Source organism: Zerene cesonia, chromosome 20 (genome assembly GCF_012273895.1).
Source record: "Zerene cesonia ecotype Mississippi chromosome 20, Zerene_cesonia_1.1, whole genome shotgun sequence".
In the NCBI taxonomy this organism is placed as follows: Eukaryota; Metazoa; Arthropoda; class Insecta; order Lepidoptera; family Pieridae; genus Zerene; species Zerene cesonia.
In genome coordinates this window covers 5,343,745-5,365,588 of record NC_052121.1, presented here as the reverse complement: position 1 = coordinate 5,365,588, position 21,844 = coordinate 5,343,745, and the positions used below count along the sequence as shown (strand labels likewise).

The window sequence follows — 21,844 nt, the reverse complement described above, 5'->3', positions numbered from 1 at the left end:
TCTGCCTCAGAAGCAGTTCGGGTAACGCCAAGTGTTCTGTAGTAGTCCACCATTTCTAATTTCCCTCAAGGGGCTTAAACAAATCTGTAAATACATTTTTAAGATTTTTATATAACCTCATACATTTAGATTAAAAAAAAATTGTGCAATGCTAATTAGTAATTAATATGGACAATTAAAAAATAGTTACACTTTACTTAACACAAATTACACAGGTAACTGTGAAATAGGTACCTAAATGTTATCTTTGTTACAAGATAAATGTAGATATTGATAATATTATAAATTATAATACAGCTCACGAAACAGAAAAGAGAGGAAATCAAACATTTTTTAAAATTTTTTTAGCCAACACAACACAGCATCGCCTGCTGTTTTTTTTCCAACTACCCCCTGTTTCTTTTATACATACCCATTTGAAATTATAAAACTTATGACAAAAAATGCAGTTTTGATAAGTAATTTGATTGATAATAATGAAGTAGTTGTCAACATTATTTTTAAATTTGTCCATAAAGTTTTAATAGGTGTTAAGCACCAGGAGTAAATCAGTATACTTGTTTGCAATTTATCTAACTGAATAACATTTTGATATAATTCAATCTGATACTTTTTATATTGGTTAATATGAATAACAATTTAAAATAATAAATTATAACCATATGTGTATATCAAATCCATCCTTTCAAAGGCTCATGTCAAAATGACACAATATATGCATAGCAATCTATGGATTCTGATAAACATATTTTGGTTTGCAGGTTGAGCTCAGGATAGTTATGCTCCGTTGGTCTATATTTAATACATTTGATTTTGTACCTTATCATATGAATTCTTTATCAAACCTAGAAAGAGAGTAAATCTGAACAATATCTGATTTTTACATGCATTGTTTTTTTTTGTGAAATTGCATACAAAAGCATTATAGTAGGACAACAAGATGGGTTAAATAAAGGTTTCTGTTACTTTTGAAAAAGGATCCTTCATTGCTTATATTTGCTAGTAATTGTCTAATATAACTAATTCAAGTTCAAAGCAAAATAAGGCAAAGTAAATACTATTTTTAAATTTTAAATAGCTATCTAAGTTCTGAAACATAATTTAAACACTTATGAAATACTTTACAAATACACTTACTAATGTTTACTTAATATGATTAAAGTAGGTTTTGAAACATATATTATGTTTTTCAACATAGTTAATTTGATACAAACAAATTATCATGATAGAATGTAAACACTACTGACAACTGTAAACAATATGAAAATTTTCAGCATTTTACATTTGATAAAATCAGTTTAAAATGCTTTAGTATAGCATTACTTTTTTTTTTTAAGATTCTGTAATATATATAGTTATAATATTTATATATTAGTATATACTGTCATAATATTTCCTCTAATATTATAGCCTATTGTGAATTGACTTAACAATATTTTTTTCAGAAAATAAATTGGTTATAGCTTGAAGGACAATATTTTAACTAATTTAATAATTAAACTGCAATAATTGGTATCCTTTATATAAGGCTACATTCCCAAGGGAATTTCCTTTGACTATGGAGGCCAACCTTACAGAAAGCCACATATAGTTGTTTGATTGCTATAATTTGGTGTAAATTATTACAATGATAGAAGCAATTTTGTACTAAAGTGAATTTTTTATGGCCTGCATGACATTATGATCTTGCATGTTTTTAATTCTTTAGAACTATCTACAACCAATGTTTTATTGGCTAATAGTGTTTGTACAAATATGTAACTAACCTTATTTGAAAATTGTTTAATATAAAAACTCAAAGCATTTTCAATTTAAGGCTTCATTTTTTACTATCTTTCTTATGAAAATAGGCATGTAGAAGGATTTGTAAAATAATTTCTTAACCTCTTATAAGTTTTATAAGTATTACAGTAAGTTTGTAATGATCCAAAAATCGATTGTATAAAAATTCTATAAAATAACATTCTTATGTCTGAGAAAAGAAAGTTATTAAAAAAATAAATCAAGTCATGACATTATAAAACACCTACATGTAGTCAAATCTATAAGTAATAAATACTACTAGTTTGACATAAGCTATTAAAGCTTTCTCAAATTGCAGCTATCTCGAAAATTCATTTATCATTATGTAATAATTAAATATAAGTATTACCTGTATTGCATTTGTTCTTGGTTTTCAAGATTTGATTTGTTGATCCCAAAGTTTTCGACGTTTGTAATAACCAACCTCTCAAATGTCACAAATCACAATGTATCGCACATCACTTTGAACTACAACAAAAATGTTCGAGCCTTTTTAATTTATGATCGAAAAGTATCAGTATTACTTAATAAACTTGTCAATCATATAAAAATTCAGTTGTTGGACTTTTCAGTCGATGTGTTATCGTTTCAATGTTTCAGGAAGTAACAACAATATAGTCTCTTCACTCCTTTGTTGGCAAAAACCGTCAGTAAGTGGAAATTTCTCGCAAACAAAATCAATAAACAATCGACAAATAGTCAATTCAAATTCTCATACAGGCCGTGTACAAATCAATGAGACTCTTTTCACCAAAGCTAAAACACAATAACAAATAATCACCACCACTGAATGTAGAACTGACCTATGCTGCGGGCATTCTATTCATCCATTCTTCCATTGACTTGATAAACGATATTATTATGAATCAACTGAGTAGTAGGTAGTAGGTACCTAATGGGATGGCCTATCGTCTGTAAAATTTGGACAGAATAAACAAAGTTTTGACAGCTGTTTCGACGGATTATAGATAAATTATGAAAGAGAATTAAGTTTAAATACCTACATTAAGGTTGCTATTCAGATCAATTTTATGTAAAGGAAGATTAAAAAGGTAAAAATCAGGCGAGGTTGTGGTCAAGCGCTTCCCTATCAGGAATAAAAAAAAAAAAAGAAATAATTATCCACTTTTTTCTTTATCTTTCTAAACATTATCATATTTTTTTCAGTACATTTTCCACTAATTATTGGATGTTTATGTTTTGTAATGATTGTCCATATGGTCATATTTAAAGTTTATTGTGCTTATTATTTTAGACGATCGATGGAGACATCTAATGACTATATAATACATATATACTTATGGTAGCTACAAGAGATACTTCTATTTCTATAAATATTAATATTTTTGTATGTAACGACCATGTATTTTGATTATTATTTTACAAATGGATAGTTTTCGTAATTAATGGATGCATGCATGCTGTTATAACGGCGTCACTCGCATGTTACCCGGGTAAAAAGTAGCCTATGTGTTTAATATATAATGAAATATAACTTCAGATAAATACACGAGAAAACAATCTATATCTATTACAAAAAACTACGATTTTTTACCTCCTTTTTTTCTTATAAATGACATAATGACATTTCACGCATATGATTTATTTGTGTAGGCGATTAAAAATTACTCAATGAAAATGTTTTAAACTTAAAACTTTTTCTTATGTATGTTTTTATATAATTTGAATTTAGAATTCGGGCATGTGTTGACATTAAACGGCTCGCACTGGAGAAGGATAATGAAGTAGAAGATAGAAGATAAATAGCATGTGAATGCAAGTGTTTCTTGTTGTGAGTGGGTGAGCAGGAGGCCCGTATCCTTTTCCTCATCCTTCAGTCAATTCTGCTATTCTCCTCGACAATCCTCTTCTAACTTATTATATAAAAACTAGCTTTTGCCCGCGGCTTCGCAGTTTCGCACGTGTTAAATTTGGAGTAGTTTAATAGATGTTATACATATAATCCTACCTCTAGGTCTACTCAAAAAAACCCTATCAAAATCCGTTGCGTAGTTTTAAAGATTTAAACATACATAGGGACGGAGAAAGCGACTTTGGTTTATACTATTTAGTGATCAAGCAACGGGATTGTATCGTGATATTGATGAATGAAAATCTCTGGTTGACATAGCTGGTTCCCATTATCCACATTAGCATGCCGGCTGGTATGGGAAATTCGTATAAAAATATACAAACCTTACAATTAAACGCATATCTTATTTACGCATCTCGAAGACGTAAAATTCTTTATTGACTTTATATTTTGTCCTATTATTATATGACTACGAATGTTTAATTATACCAAAAATATTGAAAACTTTAAAATTCAGCTTTAACTGCATTGTATTTAAGTGCATTATTTCAAATGAATTGAAAATAATTGGCAATAGCTAGGTAATTAAATAACTGTACTACATAGCATGATTATGTATATATTATTTTATTTACTACTAATTTCTACACAATTTGATGCTTCGTCACAATGGTTGACGAACATGCCTCGACACGATACCGATGCGGACAAACACGACAAAGCCTCAAATTGTGCAAAATCCATTAGGATCCCAAACTACAAACGTTTCAAGATACCTACACTAAGAGACGTATCAAGACCATAGTTTTCCTATTAGAATTCTATAAAATGCGTATATTGCCTTAATATTGGTAATTAACATAAAAAATAAAATTACTTACTATTCTTATTTCTCTGTCTAGGAGTTATGAGTAGCTCTAGCTATAAGTTACAAATATAGTAAAACATAATATGTTAATTCGGGCAAACATCACGATGAGTGTTAATTTAAGAAGTCTACTTTTAGAAATTTTTACGTGGGTAGCTCAAATCGATAGGCGTTGAACATTTTTATACTAAACTGAAGAATTAGTAAGAAAAACAGGTTAACGTTAATTTGATTTTATTCTATACGTGCGATAAACCCCTATTTTTTTCCTGCATGATAATCAGCATTATAAGACAAATTTTCCTCCATCGTATTATAATGGGTATTCGGTTTTCAGTTTAGTAAATAATAGACATTGAGATTGTAGACATTTATTGTATTACGTATAGATATGAAATTGGAAGACATTTCGAGGCGTATTCATAATTATTAAATTAATACATTATTCTTCTTAAATCTAATGGAATTATTCCGTTGTACTTGATATAATATACAACTCTACTGCATATCCCTACTGCAATATTGTTATAAATGCGAAAATAACTCTGTCTGTCTCTTCTTCACGCCTAAACCACAGAACCTATTAGGATGAAATGTTGTACAGACATTGTTTAAGACAATGTCTGAGAAATGTTATGGAATAATTTATCACGAAATTCCTTCAAGAACGGGAACTGTGCGGGAAAAACTTCCAGTAGCGGGCGCAGAGCTAGTAAAATAAGTGAATATAAGAATTACTTATGGTAGGGATGTACAGGCTATCCGTTTTAAATGGTCTAATCTCTATGGGTATATTGTAATACTGATACTGAAGATATCGGTAGCCTTAAATCATGGATCCATTAATTATGTTTCAATGTCTTGCGCAATATATCCAAATAAATAGCTGCATGTTTTGGTTCAAATATAAGAGCTGGTCGCAGTCGTATAGCAACTTCACCACAGACACCGCTCAGCACACCTAAAAGTAATTACAAAAAGATATTGTATTCGTATGTTGAACGCAAATAAAATGTTACGATACTGGTATAAACAACAGTCACGAAGCTCACCGTTTTTCTTTAAATCAGTATTAATTTTGTCCCTGCATTCAGCAGAGGAACCGTTGAAAGATAAAAATGTCCCCCGGCCTCTCACACTGTTTATAAGATGGGGAAACTCATTTTCGAGCTGATGAAGACCCTCCTTTAAAACTTTACCACTCTCATTGACGACGGAGAGTAAATTTTGTTTTTTCATAACGTTGAGAACTTTTTCCAATAAGATAAGTTTTCCGGGATCACCCATCCACGTGTTAAATATGCGATAAGCGTGTGGAGCCCTGAAACATTCATATACTTTTTTAATAAAGGAATTTTCTTACCATAACGTTTTTTAATAAATATCATGACGTAGGGTTGCTATATGCGTATCTTTCGATTAATTTACTGTTTTTCCATGCATTCTTATTATTTTATGCATTGAAAAAAAAATATCATAATCGTAAATCTTCCAAAATCAATGCAACTTTTAACTATTTAAACTTAGTTGTGTATTCAAGTTCAATTTGAATGAATAACGAATAATTTAATATTTGTATTTCATGGATTAATATTGAAAATATGTATAATATGTACACATAATTCATAAATTAATTTTTAAATATCTATGTATTAATTAGAGCTCGTATCGAAATAAGATAAATTTATTTCGGAGTCGGTTAAAAATAATGAGACACAGTCTACCTACGTTTTACGTAGGAGTAATTATAGACAACTAAATATAGTTCCATTTATTTTAGAAGCATATCACCTTACATAATATAATTATGAGTATTTTCAACACGTGCAGAATATTTCATCAGTATATATTAGTAGTAGAAGGTAGCTCATAAACAGATTTTTCATCAAATTATCAATCTTCGCAATGCATGTCGCATATGACATATGGACAATTTTTTTAAAGTTCAAGTATAAACGTTGTCCCTATGAACATAGTATACGTAAGATTATATTAAGACTTATTTATTAAACAGAGATAAGTGTAAATTTTAAAACAGAAGACTAATAATGGTTAAGTTTGATATATATATACTTAATATTATAAAGCTGAAGAGTTTCTATGTTTATTTGAACGCACTAATCTCAGGAACTACTGGTCCGATTTGAAAAATTCTTTAAGTGTTAAATAGACCATTTATTTAGGAAGGCTATATATGTACCACGGACGAAGCCGGGGCGGACCGGTGGTTTTGATATAAAACGATAAATTGTGTATTCGATCTTTTTCAACATAAATGAGTTTCAAAATATAATCATGGCTATGTTAAACCGACAAATATAATTTTATTAATTCCAATTAGATTTAAGGACACACATTAGGTGCAAGATATTTAAACATGAGAAGGTAAGCTGTAACTGGAAAAAATTTACAACACAGCATTAGTACATACCTACCTAATGCTTGATGTTTATTTAAGTGCTTTTCATAATTTAGCTTTTAAGAATTAACGTCAAGTAGAAACAATAATATTATTGTGTCTTCTTGGTGGAATGAGAAAGAAATACAAAAAAGATAACCAAAATAAATGTGTAAGTAAATGTGTATTATATGATAGCACTTAAAGTGGCCCTGATAGTACGTCTGGGAGCTTCTTTTGCAATCATAGCGTTGGGAATTCACGGTCGCGTAGTTAAATGCGGAAGTTATTTATATATTGACGCACGAAAGGGGTCTAAATGCGGATCGCCACGACAATGACTCGGTGATGGTGTGTCACTTGTTGCACTATTCATGTTGAGATGTATGATTCACGAATCAGTATTACATGACTTGAATGCTAGTTTGATACACGATGTGGGCGCTACGGAATATACATTGACACATTAGCATTATTTATCGTTATATCGCAGACAATAAATACCAAAACAGATATAGTGAAAAAACTAAAAAACACGTTTTAATGATATAATCATCAATAAATTAAAGTGTCACACTTGCTCTGATACAGAGAATATTGTAAGGAAATTGTTTAATCCTGGCGATTTTAATAAGGATTATGCTATAAACTCATGACATTATTTGAATATTGTTACCAATTCTTGATAAATCTGTCCGTTTAATGTGGTTCGAATCTAAAGGAGTCGGTTATATACAAACATACAGGTGAAGCTAGTAAAAGCGTTTTAATAAATAGTAAGTATTTTATAAAACAATTGCAAATAATTTAGATAAGATGGGTGTCTTTTTTATCTTATCAAATAACTCTCAGTGTGGATAAAAAAATATCTTGAAAACCTCGCGCTTTATACTGTGTGAAACGTACAATAAATAAAATTGCTTGTAATAGGTAGGTATTGTGGACGACAGTGATCCATCATTGTCGTCCACAATACAACGATTCAAAATAAAACTAGTATGAGTTTAATATTCCCGTCTGATGATTGAATTTCCTTTATTCATAGTTTCAAAAAACTCGCACAATTAATCTATACTAATATTATAAAGCTGAAGAGTTTGTTTGTACATTTGAACACACTAATCTCAGGAACTACTGGTCCGATTTGAAAAATTTTTCCGATTTGAAATTACGATTTCTCGAAAATAACTGATTATTAATTTGGTGCCTAACAATTATACGTAATAAAAGGGCGTTTCAAATAAATACATATCTTATATATCCTACTTCCTACGAATATTACTAATGCGAAAAGTTTGTAAAGATGTGTGTTAGTTTGTTGCTCTTTCACGCAAAAACCACTGAACCGATTGCAATGAAATTTGGTACGTAGATAGCTGGACAATTGGAATAACATATAGGCAATATTTTTATTCCGATATTCTTACGGGATAAGGACTTACGAGGGTGAAACCGCGGGGCGCAGCTAGTAAATCATAATCTTTCAGCACAAACCAAAAAATAAACTAAAATTGTCAGCGCTAGATGAATTTTAAATCCAAATCACTAAGAAGTTGTGAGGTAAATACAAAAAGAAAATACAGCTGAATGGAGAACATTTTTTGAAGTCTAGAAGGTAATGAAACTTAACACAAATGTGTAGGTACGTAGAAAAGTTTAAGGAGCTATCGTGCGCGACCTGAAGTGTAATAAAATATCGTGACACAGTAGATCGAGCCGATCCATAACTTAATGAACTATGTGCTTATAATAATAACACTATTCATAAGAGCATAAAAAATATTCCCATATTAGGTAGATAGTATTCTAATTTATGGAACATTATTTTTTAACCAGAAGCAAGCAAGGAAATGTTATTATTTATTTGATTAAATATATTGATTAAAAAATAATGATAAACAATACTTGAATAGTATCAGAATCAAAAGCAATTAATAATTACTAAAAAAATAATGAATTGGACTATAACAATGTTATACTAACTTGAAATCAGTGTTGTAGTAAAATCCACCTGTGAGCATTTTTTTGCTGAAAGTAACTACATCGGGTGGTGTAGGCAAGTTGAAATGTTCATAGCACCACATTTTTCCGGTGGGTCCACATCCAGTCTGAACTTCATCAATGATTAGGGCAACGCCTTTCTATAAATGAATAACAAAATTGATTTTTATGGTAGACTAAAGGGAATGAATGGTTAGTTTTTTTTTTCACATAATAATCAGATTTCAATTCATACCCAAAACATACATATTTAGTATTAAATACTTCAAGTACCTAGCTAGATATTTATTTATAACATATTATTTAAAACAAAAATTTTATAAAAACAAACTAGAAAATTTCTAGTCTACCGGTCCGCCCCGGCTTCGACCGCGATACATATATAGCCTTCCTCAATAAATAGGCTATTTAATATTGAAAGAATTTTTAAATCGGATCAGTAGTACCTGAGATTAGTAGGTGTTACCAAACAAAGATATAAACAAACTCTTCAAAGCTTTATAATATGAGTACAGAAATTATTTTTATTAATTATTAAAATAAATTAATAAAAAAATTAATTATTAAAAGAATAAAGTTATATAATACATTCCTTATTTACATTACAAACAACAAAAAATCAAAAGGACATTAAGTATTTAACCACTTATTGGTATGATAATTGTCTTAAATATAATTCCTTATGTTAAAGAAAACATATATTATGCTTTTTTATAATGAAAATGGTTCCATTTACCTTATGGCAAATTTTCTGTAAATTTTGGAAGAATTCTGGTGAAGCCTCATAATCTCCACCCTCCGACTGGATTGGTTCAACAATCATACCAGCCACTGGATTTCCATTTTTGTTGTATTTTTCAATCACATCTTCCACTTGTTCCAGACATCTAGAAATATATATGATTATAATTTTCACTTGAAAAATAAAAGCACATTCACTGAAACATAATTAATCTAACTATATGATTACTTTATGTAGATACAGGCACACCTACCTACAAGTGTTGAATTGTTCTATGTTAATTTAATCTGCAGGATCACTCCTTTCAAATTCATAAATAAACTGCTTATAGTAAAGACTAGAAGAAATAAAGATAAACAAAAAAGAATAAGTAAATGAATAAATAGTATGTTTAAAATAAAAAGAATGAAAAATTAACTTTTAACTCATTGATAAATATTAAGGGAACAAACAGTACTTGGCATCTTCATGTTGATTTTCACTCTGGTGTTGGTCAAGTGGATATTTATATCTTGGAAAGGGAGCAACTGGCCAATCAAATGCAGGACAATCCAATTTGTGAATTGGTTTAGACCTTGTTGTAGACAAAGCTCCGAATGTACGACCATGAAAACCACCCTGTATGAAAATACAGTTATATTATAATTTACTTGTAATATATATATATATATATTTTACATGCTTGTTATATGTAAGAGAAATACCTTAAAAGAGAGTATTGACATCTTTGGTGCTCCTGGTTGCTGATTCAACATACAAGAACTCATCTCTTCTGGTGTAAAATCAATTTTACCACCACGCTGTTTTGTACGATACCACATAAAAACAGCTTTATAAGCATTTTCATTGGAACATGAGCCACACATCATGGTAGCAATTCCCTTAAGACCAGCAGGTGCAACAGGCATAAGCACATTCTTTAATCGGTTGGGCCATTGTGTTGCTGGAAATACTCCAAGGGCTGGTCTGTTAATTAACTCCATCTAAAATTACAGGACTATAAAATTAATTTCATCTAAAAATTATTCAATTTGAACATGGCTATTTCTTTTTATAGGTATTATTATTAATAATTTAGTATTATTATCATTACAATTAATAAGAGTAAGATACAAATATCAATATTATATTTTTTATAAACTTACCAGATTATGTTTATCTTCAAAAGCATTTAATAATTCGGGATGATTGTATCCAAGAGGAACAGATGATATTTGAGTGAAAGCATCTAAGAATGTATTACCATCTGCATCCACAAAATAGTTTCCGATGCTCTTATCATAATCAGCAAAAAGTTGAACAGAATCTGCTTGCTGAAAATTTGAAATTAAATATATATATTTTTTTTTTTATTGCCTTCATTTTTATTATTAAGTAATTAGCTAAATTATAAAATTAGCTTCGTTCATAACATACAGAAATTTTAGACAATGTTGATTAATTAAATATTATGTATAAAACTCTCACTTGCAAAGATGAAAGTTCTTTTAATAATTCTTTTGTTTTAGGTCCAGGAATATCCGTCTTCATGCATGGTTTTTCTGGTTCTTGTAATAAAGAAACGCTCAACTGTCTGGAAACTGGACAAATATATATTTTTTTCATTTAATTTAAAATCAATCTTGTAATTATAAACACATAAATGTAGAAATTGTAAAAGTATTAAGTGTGACTTAATTAGGAGTACTTACAGTGTGTCTTCGTAATAGGCCTTTTCTCTATTATTAATTTACACCCTCTAAGCAACATTTTGCTCAAATTTGTCTTTTTGATCTATTAGTAATTTTTTTTTTTTTAGTAATTCAAAGATAATATTGCGGCTTAGATAATTCCACAAATTAAGAAGAGGAACTAGTAACTCCGGTAATTCCTATCTATACAAATATTTTACGTCAATACTGCTAAGTAGTAATGCGCGTTCTGAAACCGAGTCGTTCTCAGCTTCACTTAATCAATTGTGAATTCTGACTTGCCGACTACCTAGTAACTAGGTACACAATCTACGCTAGTAACTATAGTTGAGACCCTGTCTATAAATGATAATATCAATTTATTTATTTTTGTCAGTTATCAGTAGGTGGAGAACGGATATGGAATAAATGCATTTAATTTTTATTACCTACCTCTTCATACTTCGCCTAGGTGGCGATCAACAATGATGTACAATTAAAACTTAAGACTCCTTAATAATAAGTTTAATTTATAATAACGAAAAATAACAAATAAATAAATAATTTTAATTTATAATACGACTACTAATTAGGTAACTAAATTCCAATTTAATAAAAGTCATCTCTTAGTTTATTTCTTCGCCCAATAACTATATGTTTTGTAGCCTGTAAGCACGAGCCCGTGTAATTTATAAAGTACTCTGTCCGTAGGCAAGTGGCCAATCTTTCAATAATTCGATAGGGATTAAAGGTCCAGGGATTGAATTGAGATATACAAACATCATCTGTATGACCCTGATTGTAACAGGGTACATGTTTCAATAACGTAACGTATTCTAAATGTACAATAAACTATGACAAATTCAAAAATATATATTTTATGTAAATTATATAGTAAACTATCTACTTAGTGCTCAAATGTATATGTCACTGTAAGATTGTACAAACCGATTAGATTGTAATCTAACTCGCGAGATTACAATCCTGAAGGGCATTTGGGAGAATTCATGACTGCGCTATATTTATATTACAGTCTTAACTCTAGTCTTAGCGCTCAACGATTTCTAGAGCCATCGGGGGCAAGTCGTTTACAATCAAATTCCACAAGAGGAGAAGGTTAGAGAACTCGTCCTTAGCAATCTCTGGCCATGTGACCATCACTTTTTTTGTATTTCTTTGCTAATTTTTATATTTCTACAGTCCAGCATGCTTACAATCCATGCTGCTGTGGAGTTAACGTCATTTAACGTCCGAGCACTATATACACTTTAGTAATGTGTCTTATCAAAAGCAACAACATCTATAGAAGTACTTCTATTTTGAATGATGATGATGATGATGAATGATGAATGAATCTTTTTGATGTGCTTGAGAGCTGTGTCCCTCACATAGCTGTTCCAGAGTTTTAAAAAGATGGATCTTATGTTCATTGACGACAATTTCCACTTAGTGTTTGTGCATGGCTGTGGTCTCGTTGTGGTAATCAAAGCATATAATTAGTTCTGCATAATATATAACCACAGGTTTGAAATAGGATACTTGACGCTCACGTGAAATGCTCTAAATATAAATTTTCGTAAACAAGGGGAAATAAGAATGAAACCCAAAATATTTATGAAGAAATGCTTTGTTATTGACCATGTCGAGGTTTTCGATTCTCTTTCCGTACTCAAAGTCCCTAGTAGAGGTCGTCTACCCTCCTACATTAAAAAAAATAAATGAAACAAAACAACATCCATTGATGCAACATTTCATATACGTTTATTATTACCATGTTTCTAAAATAACTAGGAGAAATTTAATACATGGAACCCTACCTCTGTATTGTAACATATTTACATAATTAAGGAGAAGGTTACTTAAAAATTTATATAAAGTCGAAACCATTCAAAATACATAGGTTTTAATTTCTAAGCTATAAGTGATGCACATTCCCCATTATAATTAATTGCATAATACTCGATTAAATTTAGGTGTACTTCCGTTAAGTAAATACCTACGATCGATCGGAATTTTGACACACATATGGATTAAGACAAGATATGAAGAATATCATATTTAAAATATCCGCAACTAATTTTTCAAGGTTCAATTATTGAAAAATAAACTACGATAAATAAAAGGCTACATGCACGTTGGAATGGCGGCGGGACATAGCTGTAAAATTCAAATTAATAAGAGTGAAATGAAACGTAAAAAGTTTTAATTTTTAACGGTTTACTGTGTTACTTGCTACGGTTGGCAAAAAGACGCGGGTTCGAATCCCGCCTCGTGATCAATTTTTTTTCTATTCTTTCAAAATTTCTTAAAAGCTTAACATTTTTGGAGTCATATTTAAAAATAAATATAAACATAAAATTGGTTATTTTAGGTTAAACTTTAGTTACTACATCGCACAAGCCGAGCGAGTGCAACGAGCATTCCGCAGCCACCGGCGACTGCCAGAAACGGATAGTAGTTGTTGCCCCCCTTCTCCTTTCTTTCCTCTCCATTTACAATTACAAGCTACTTTCCTAACAAGCAATTAAATCAGCAAAATAAACTTGAAAAATACAATATGCAGGTATTTTGAGAATTATATTCATCAATGCAGGCTAATATGCATTGTATGTGAGCCAAAATTCAGGTTGTTTGGAGGTATTGGCTACACGGAAGTTTATCCTTAAATTTCAACACATAAGTTAATGTTTTATATAAAATACACATTTTTTATTTACACAGAACTAACTTGCATGGCAGTGAAACGAGAGCTAGTTTCTATATCTAAAGAATCAGTAGTAATTTGTGAACGCGAATCTGATGTTTCTGTGCTGTTGTGTACAGATCCCATTGAAATATCGTCTTTTTGACTGCCATCAAGGGAATTGTCTGTTTTCTGTTGTGAATCAACCATATCACCCCCTCCACTAATAGCATTCCACATGCCTTTTGACTCTTTGGTATTACTCTTTTTATCTGTTATGGTAGTATTTTTAACATCTTTTGTCTTTTTGCCTAGAACTGGAAAGGAACTTAGTTTCGGTTTAGAATTTCGTACTGCAGCTCCCCTTTGCATATGGGCCGCATTGTCCACTTCCCCTTCTTCTATAATTGATGTCAACATATCTGTGTTTTCGGTTGGAACTGTTTGACCAGCTTGAATTGGAATGTCATCTGAAATAATATAGCTATTATATTATATCATAAAATTATATCTAAGTTTTGATATATATTTCCTATTTCCGAAATACGAAATATGTGGTTGTTGTGGATAGTGGAAGATAATGGCTGTGATTATCAAATTTGTTATTGGAAGAATATAGAATAGAAAAAAAAATCGCAAATGAATGGTGAGTTTTAAACCTGCGTTTTTGGAAAGACGCAGGTTGTATGAAAATCTGACTGTGGACCAATATATGACATACCTAAAAGTTATATTGATAAAATTATAATTTTTGATATTAAATGCAATCATGAAGCTAATTATTGTTATTGCTTTATCGTAAATTTAATTTGTTCGATGTAAATAATTTTTTTTTTCTATGATATTTATATATTGATACACATGTGAAGTTTTAGTCAGTCAATCTGACCCTACCATAACCTCTAACGTGGAATATAATAAAAGGAAAGGGAATTAACATCATTTGGCTTGAAAGATCTCATAGCAATTACACTTATGATACTATCTGAATTTCCGAAATTTTATAAGCACTGTTTTGTAATAATAGTTGGAATTGTATGTGCTTACATACAAACTTTAATTCAATTTTTAATTCATACCTCATCAGACTTTTAAAAATATTGTAGATATGAACATAATAAGGCTTGCAAAGTATGCATAATTCAATTAGAAAAAAATATCAAATCATTTTTGATCTGTAATTGAAATACATACATAAGACTATATCAATGCTCATTTATTTTATCAACAGGACAACAGGAAACAAACACCCTGATATATTGCATTGCTCACCTGGTAGTTTTTTAGTACGGAATGAAGCATTTGTAATCATTGATTTGGACATTGTCACAGTAGTTGTTGCAGGCGACAATGCTACACTTATCCCCATTGGTCCATCACAGGGTTGGCCTTAAGAAAAAAGAATGATTATTGATCTTTAAAATATTATGTATCAAGACATATATTTTTTTTTAATACAGCAAATGTAGTAAATACCTGAAGGATTACTTTTTAATGAATTAATCACAGCACTTGTGACCAACATTACATCAGGAAATAGCTCATACTGTGCCCTCTCATCTATATCTGTCACTGCTTGCAGAGCTAATGTATAAAACTCATTAAACATTGCAAAATATGCCCCTTCTATCATTTCCAGCAAAAAATTTGATGTTACTGGAATTCTTTGAATAGATTTTGCATTAGGTAAAGATCCTTTTTTTTTAAAACCTTGAGTTACAATTCTGAAAAGGAAATTTATAACATATTTAGTATGTAGTAGTATTGAAAAATTCAGTTTGAAGGTTAAAAAATGAGCTGATAGGCCATAACAGTGTTTTTGTTTTTGTTTGTTTTTTCCACTTAATATTTGTTAATGCTTAAATCAAGCCTGTAACAGATGTATTGTATATAATATTTCTTTATTTGTACATACCTAGATGCTGCAATGCAGAAATGTCTCAAGGCAAGTTTAGGTAATAAGCTGAGTTGTCTATTATAAACAAATAGAAGTGCTGCCATCACTTTTAATCGGTTTTGTGCATTGATAACTTCTACTTGTGGAAGTGGTCCCCAACTGACAAGTTTTGTGTTGCATTCTTCCCATCTTCGCAGTGCACTCTCAGTTAAAAATTGAGACCCTAGACTGAGTGGCTATAAATAATATTAAGTATTAATATTTGAATACCTGGAAGTAAATGAATATTTTTACATTGAACATGATATTTATTAGGTTACCTCATGATATATTGAATTTTGTGCTAGAGAAGGTAATCTGAAAGATACCACTTTAGGTTTTCCATTTTCATCAACAACTTCAAAATTGTATAAGCCTAGAAAAAAAATATTATTATCACTACATAGTATAAAGCAAAGTTTAAGTTCGACATTGAATAAAGTTTAAAATTATACATCATATTTTAATTTTTTTTTTTTTTTAATAGATAGATTGATTCAAGAACAAGGTTTATATGTACATCTGCAGTACTCCGAACTTAACATGTGTAAAGCTACAGGCAAAAGCTATTACAATGATAAAATAATGAAACCTACAATTATAGTATAGATACATACCAATAAGTAGAGTTTCAATTGGTCTAATTGATTTAGAATTGCCAATAGCAACAGCTTTTAGGTAGATATAAATAAACACAGGTACAAATTGTAATGTAAACCTTTGCAGTTCAATCTCTTTAGATCTGTAGAAACTAAATAATTGCATGCAAACATTTTCCAGCATCTGTAATGAATTTTTGAAAGTTTCAGTGTAAAGATTGGCTTATCATGCTCATAATCCAGTCTTAATTCCTAACTTTGACTAGCAAGGAAAATTTAGTAAAAAAGAATGTTGCTATTTTTTTGTAACTATGTGTAGTTTTCATTTGCTTTTAAAAGACAATAAATTTATATCCTAATTTCTACTTTTTGTTACCGATGGGATAGTTATATTATAATTAACAAGCAGTCCGCCACATTTTGCCCATGGTCCATATTTAAGGATTATGCACATATGAAACATTAATCATTGGAATTGGTGGAAATTGGTCCTGTAGTTCATGAAATAATCATGCTCAAACATACAATAAAATAAAGAAACTCTTTAGTTAAACATTTACCTCTTCATCAATTTCTGGACTAGTACTAGATGATTGTACACTTTCATCATCACTGTTCAATAAATTAAATATTGCTGTTGCAATTTCATGATTATGCTCATGTTCAGCTGCAAAACTTTTTATTTCATGTTCTTGCAAAGTTGTGTACTCATTAAGCCATTCTTTAATTAACTGCTTTCCTTCTGCCATCGTCAACTGAAATAGTTAACATTATTTCATTCCATTCGATTAACAACCACATAAGCTTCACTCTTTTACCTCTGTACCTCTATAAGTCCAAGGTTTATAGGCTGTTTAGTAATTAGTATGCTTACCAAAATCGTTGTAATTTTGTTTTCTTTTCTATTTTATTTCGACGTTGGCGCCGTCTTAAATTAACGTCACTTCTAATTAGATTTAGAAAGTATTATTTCAAAGAACCCACAAGGTATTTTCTTTAATAAATTGTAATTTCTCCCATTTTTTTTTTAATTTACTAATGTACTATATTGTTTGCCAAAAGACATCAGTTGTCAGTTTTGACTTGTGGTACCTATGTCATAAGATCTGTAACATTAAGTCTGCTACTTAAGTAAACATTTACAACATAAACCATTAAATAATTGTTATTTTTTTCAAGATTTAATGGCTTGGTTTGAATAATTGCTAAAATTGTGACAACGCAGCACCGTGATTTCTATTAATTTGACACTCCATTAAATAAATATTTATTTATTTAAGCTTACATTAGGTACAGGCCAATGTATTTTAATTTCTTTGTGGCTAATGGTGAGTTGTGGATAGGGCAAGAAAATAATAGTATTTGGTTATATTAAAAATATCTAACAAATAAACATAATATCAGGAAAAATATGGTTTAAAAATTGTCGAGCTACAGTTTACAATTGAAACTGAACAACACCTTTTAATTATAAACATGTCAAAGAACATAATATTAATCTCTCATATTATGATACATAACTAGTAAATTCCATAATATTGTTCCGGAAGCAAATTGTAAATAAATGATATAACTTGTCTATAGTTTGATCGTTTGTTTCTGCCACGTACATTCGTGTCAAAGTCAAATATAGTGTCATTCGTCAAAGTGATGATAACTTTCAAAACACTGATATTTTATAATATTCCTTTTTAGATTGAAAATTTTCAATGGGCTCTTCCCAGAGTCTTGAAGTACCAGGTGGTGGATCAGAAGGTTATCATGTCTTACGGGTACGTATTAAATTACCAATTCTTTAAAATATTACACCACATAGATGATAAAAGTTGTTAATGTAACACGTCAATATTTTTCAGGTTCAAGACGGCTCCCCAGGCCAAAAAGCAAACTTGGAACCATTTTTCGACTTTATCGTTGCGATAGAAAATACAAGATTGGATCAAGATAATGACACCCTGAAAGAATTATTAAAAAAGAATGTTGATAGGAATATTAAGATGCTTGTATACAGTAGTAAAACACAATCGGTTCGTGAAGTTTTTATCACTCCTTGTTCCAATTGGGGCGGAGAAGGACTGCTTGGTGTTAGTATCCGCTTTTGTTCATTTGAAGGAGCAACTGAAAATGTGTGGCATATCCTGGTAAGTAATATGGATTATAACATATTGTAAAATCCTTTACTCAGTTTTCTTTGAATATCAGCCCAATAATATGGTATTGTGTAAATTGATCATTTGGTATGTGAGATTGAGTCATCATCATCATCATTATCATCATCATCATCATCAGCCAATAATCAATATTTGTTCCCACTGCTGGGGCACAGGCCTTCTATGACAGAGTGAGATTAAGTAGTATTTAGTAATAAAAGAGTTCATAATTTTTAATCAAAATTACCATAAATGAATTTTAAAATTTGCAGGAAGTTCATCCTTCTTCACCTGCAGAGCTTGCAGGACTTAGACCTTTTTCAGATTACATAATTGGAGCTGATTCAATAATGCATGAAAGTGAAGATTTATTTACACTTATAGAGGCACATGAAGGAAGACCTCTGAAATTGTATGTATACAATGTATCTGATGATATATGCCGTGAAGTGGTTATTACTCCAAATCATAATTGGGGTGGTGAAGGCAGTCTTGGCTGTGGTATTGGCTATGGATACTTGCATAGAATTCCTATCCGATATGCATCAACCAAAACGGAACCTATGGGCATGGTATGTTAATTAAAATGATCAGTTTATATTTGAAAAATGTTATAGAATGAACCTGAGAGATGGAAATTCTTGATTGATAAAATAAAAATTATTTTTCAGCCTCGGCAAAATAGTAATATAGCTGCTGGAGAACCAAATGTTAATGTCAATATGACTGCTGTATCTACTGTGAATCAAGCAGAAACTGTTCAGGCTCCTCCTCCTTTCTTGACCGGAGTTCCAATGGTTAATCCAGGAAATATTCCAGCTCCATCCAATACAGAGCATATTTCTCAGGCTCAAATTGATCTGCCCCCACAAGTTCAGCCGACTGTGTCACAACCTACATCTGTAGTATCCAATATGGCTGCATATTCTAGTAGTAAGTGTAATAAAAATCAGTTACAGTTATAGAACTTTAAATACCTTTATAAAGATAAAATGTTTCTAATTATTGAATTATTTTCTTTCAGATTTTGCTGATACCACATTAACAAACTTAGGCAGCATTCCATCAATATCCAATATGCAGCCACCAGCACCATTGCCAAATCTTCCTGGTATTCCTATGAATCAGCCACAACCGTATATTCCAATCATGCCAGGTTATAACCAGCCGCAGTCTGCACCCGCTGCATACCCTCAAACCCCACAAATGACAAATTTAGTTCCAACATTTGACATGAGCAATTTCAATCAGGCTCCTATACAACCACCTTCCTTAATAAGTGGATTGCCTGTTGTCACACCTGTGTCCTTACCAGGCATGCCTTCTATAACAGTAAGTGCTACATTGCCTGTCTCAACCATGCAAGAAATCCACCAGCAACAGGCACAACAACAACAACAAGACTTATTATCATAAATGTTTAATAAATAGAGCACAGAATTTTTTTTAATATTGAACATAGTATATTATATTGATAAAATAAACATCTGCGAGCTGTTATGATTGTTCTATAATATTATATAGCTTTATATATTTTTAAGATTTCAGTAGCATTTATATTATGAATTTCCAAAAAATTGACAGAAGTTAATTAAATAATACATCATTTATTTTGCCTTTTTATTGTTTTTTTTTATACTGATAAGTGTAATATAGGTTGAAATAAAAAGGTTCAAACCATACATTGTTAGTTTAATTTATTGATACTAAATTAAGACTACGGGTAATTGTAATGATAACTATTGTTCACTGACTTTAAATGTAAAGCAGTAAAGATTGAAAAGTACATAATTATTGTTACTCTAAAGCTATATTGAATGAATTAACAGTAATGTATTCCTTGCCTACATTTTGCGTTGTCTTAGCAGTTCATAGTTCTGTAGAATAGATTTCGATGGCCACGATATATAGTCTATTTTAAAAGATGCTTTATTCACTGCTGATTCAAAAAAAAATATATACTACGTGGGCGACTGCAACAAGCGCAGTTTGTTTTCCGCACTGGCGCGGCGGTAAGCCCGCTGCCCGTGCGGGAATCCGGCTCGGGAAGACACTCATGTGTGCAATCGGGTCGAGACAGCTGTTCGGCCGAACACACCGGTAATTATTTACAATAGACAAAATCGACTCATTTGTCTTCAATATTGTAGGATTAGGGATTGAAACAAATGGATTTAAACGACAATTTTATTACAGGAGGATGTTTAAGTATTCTTGAATATTTGTATTCGTGTAAAAAATAACGAAGAGATGTATAATCAATAAGAAAAGCAGCTTACAAAACCATGCTTTAAGTAAACATTTTAATAGTTCGATGTGTAAAACTTCTATTAGAAATGTCGACTCTATTTTCATATTGAAGTTGCTCTCTCTCTCTGTATTTCTAGTCGTTCACATAGTCATTTATTGGCTCGTGTCTGAAATGGATTAGTTAATTTCAACATCCCACTTAATAAGCTAGTTTTAGATTTTATTATTTGGATTGAGCATTTGCTCGCGGTTTCGAACCCGAAGCTTAATAGATGTTATTATACATATAAACCTTCCTCTTGAATCGCTCTATCATTAAAAAAACCATCAAAATATAGTTCGCAATTTAAAGTTCTAAGCATACAGATACATACAGACGGCCTTAAGTGACTTTGTTTTATACTGTGCAGTCAATATTCGTCTTTAGTTTAGTTAATTTTTCGCTTACTCAAATTCGTACCGCTCAACTTATTAAAACAGAATCTCGTCATCAGTCGCTAAGTTTTCTTTATTCGTGCGTTTTATAATACTTACCAAAAATCATAATATAGCTATGGGACCCTTATTATGATTTTTGGTGAGTACAAATTTAAAAGCATCTTTCAATTCATTTGATAATAAATCTTATACTTACTGAAAGCTGCCTTATTTGGAATAGGTAATAATATATCACATCTATAACAAATGCCTTTATTACAATATATTTTATAACCACAATATTTTTTTCTTTATTTCAGTTAATCGCGAATAAATTGATTATTCACGCTATGTAATAAACTATATAGTCATACCCTACATAGGAAATCAATTTTCATATTTATGTGGCGTTAAGCAATTTTTTATTCTTTGTATGAGGTTAGTCCAGAAGGAAAATGCGTGTAGGGAAAGAATAATTAAAATGTTCCTACAATTACAATATATATATATATAT

General features: G+C 30.6%; 4 protein-coding genes across 7 annotated transcripts in view; 1 reads left to right on the top strand and 3 right to left on the bottom strand.

The window, feature by feature from the left end:
* The window catches only part of LOC119835058 (dnaJ homolog subfamily B member 6), a 9,060-nt gene extending 6,327 nt beyond the window's left edge, over positions 1-2,733 (bottom strand). The window contains exons 1-3 of one of the 4 annotated variants that reach the window (XM_038359667.1): positions 2,607-2,733; positions 2,153-2,271; positions 6-84 (exon numbers count right to left, since the gene is read on the bottom strand). In XM_038359667.1, coding sequence (XP_038215595.1) covers positions 6-53 — 48 coding nt within the window. In that variant the 5' untranslated portion in view covers positions 54-84; positions 2,153-2,271; positions 2,607-2,733. Of the gene's footprint in view, positions 1-5; positions 85-2,152 lie in introns of all 4 variants that reach the window. The other 3 variants (XM_038359668.1, XM_038359665.1, XM_038359670.1) reach the window with 3 other exon arrangements.
* Positions 2,734-4,839: 2,106 nt separating this feature from the next.
* On the bottom strand, positions 4,840-11,582 carry LOC119834790 (4-aminobutyrate aminotransferase, mitochondrial). The gene is made up of 9 exons (XM_038359290.1): positions 11,317-11,582; positions 11,093-11,205; positions 10,771-10,938; positions 10,330-10,608; positions 10,083-10,243; positions 9,620-9,770; positions 8,866-9,023; positions 5,537-5,805; positions 4,840-5,445 (listed from the first exon to the last, which is right to left on the bottom strand). The coding sequence occupies exons 1-9, from the start codon at positions 11,372-11,374 to the stop codon at positions 5,327-5,329; spliced, it is 1,476 nt and encodes a 491-aa protein (XP_038215218.1). The 5' UTR covers positions 11,375-11,582; the 3' UTR covers positions 4,840-5,326.
* Positions 11,583-13,029: 1,447 nt separating this feature from the next.
* On the bottom strand, positions 13,030-17,646 carry LOC119834791 (hyccin). The gene is made up of 8 exons (XM_038359291.1): positions 17,388-17,646; positions 17,074-17,268; positions 16,532-16,697; positions 16,196-16,290; positions 15,894-16,111; positions 15,455-15,702; positions 15,251-15,367; positions 13,030-14,448 (listed from the first exon to the last, which is right to left on the bottom strand). The coding sequence occupies exons 2-8, from the start codon at positions 17,260-17,262 to the stop codon at positions 14,009-14,011; spliced, it is 1,473 nt and encodes a 490-aa protein (XP_038215219.1). The 5' UTR covers positions 17,263-17,268; positions 17,388-17,646; the 3' UTR covers positions 13,030-14,008.
* A 479-nt stretch (positions 17,647-18,125) lies between these two features.
* On the top strand, positions 18,126-20,164 carry LOC119835201 (Golgi reassembly-stacking protein 2). Its single transcript, XM_038359900.1, has 5 exons — positions 18,126-18,285; positions 18,370-18,654; positions 18,936-19,235; positions 19,335-19,596; positions 19,688-20,164. Exons 1-5 carry the CDS (start codon positions 18,223-18,225, stop codon positions 20,077-20,079), a joined length of 1,302 nt encoding a protein of 433 aa, XP_038215828.1. The 5' UTR covers positions 18,126-18,222; the 3' UTR covers positions 20,080-20,164.
* The last annotated feature ends 1,680 nt before the right edge of the window (positions 20,165-21,844 follow it).

Bases quoted from the DNA above. Each gene is read 5' to 3' on its own strand.
- LOC119834790 (XM_038359290.1), bottom strand. From the start codon at position 11,374: ATGTTGCTTAGAGGGTGTAAATTAATAATAGAGAAAAGGCCTATTACG. The intron at 10,244-10,329 runs GTATTTCTCTTA...ATTTTCATACAG, and splicing joins TGTCAATACTCTCTTTTAAG to GGTGGTTTTCATGGTCGTAC. The intron at 9,771-10,082 runs GTACTGTTTGTT...ATATATTTCTAG, and splicing joins AATCAACATGAAGATGCCAA to ATGTCTGGAACAAGTGGAAG.
- LOC119834791 (XM_038359291.1), bottom strand. From the start codon at position 17,262: ATGGCAGAAGGAAAGCAGTTAATTAAAGAATGGCTTAATGAGTACACA. The intron at 16,112-16,195 runs GTAACCTAATAA...TATTATTTATAG, and splicing joins AAAATTCAATATATCATGAG to CCACTCAGTCTAGGGTCTCA. The intron at 14,449-15,250 runs GTGAGCAATGCA...ATATTATTTCAG, and splicing joins CCGTACTAAAAAACTACCAG to ATGACATTCCAATTCAAGCT.
- LOC119835201 (XM_038359900.1), top strand. From the start codon at position 18,223: ATGGGCTCTTCCCAGAGTCTTGAAGTACCAGGTGGTGGATCAGAAGGT. The intron at 18,655-18,935 runs GTAAGTAATATG...TAAAATTTGCAG, and splicing joins AAAATGTGTGGCATATCCTG to GAAGTTCATCCTTCTTCACC. The intron at 19,597-19,687 runs GTAAGTGTAATA...ATTTTCTTTCAG, and splicing joins TATGGCTGCATATTCTAGTA to ATTTTGCTGATACCACATTA.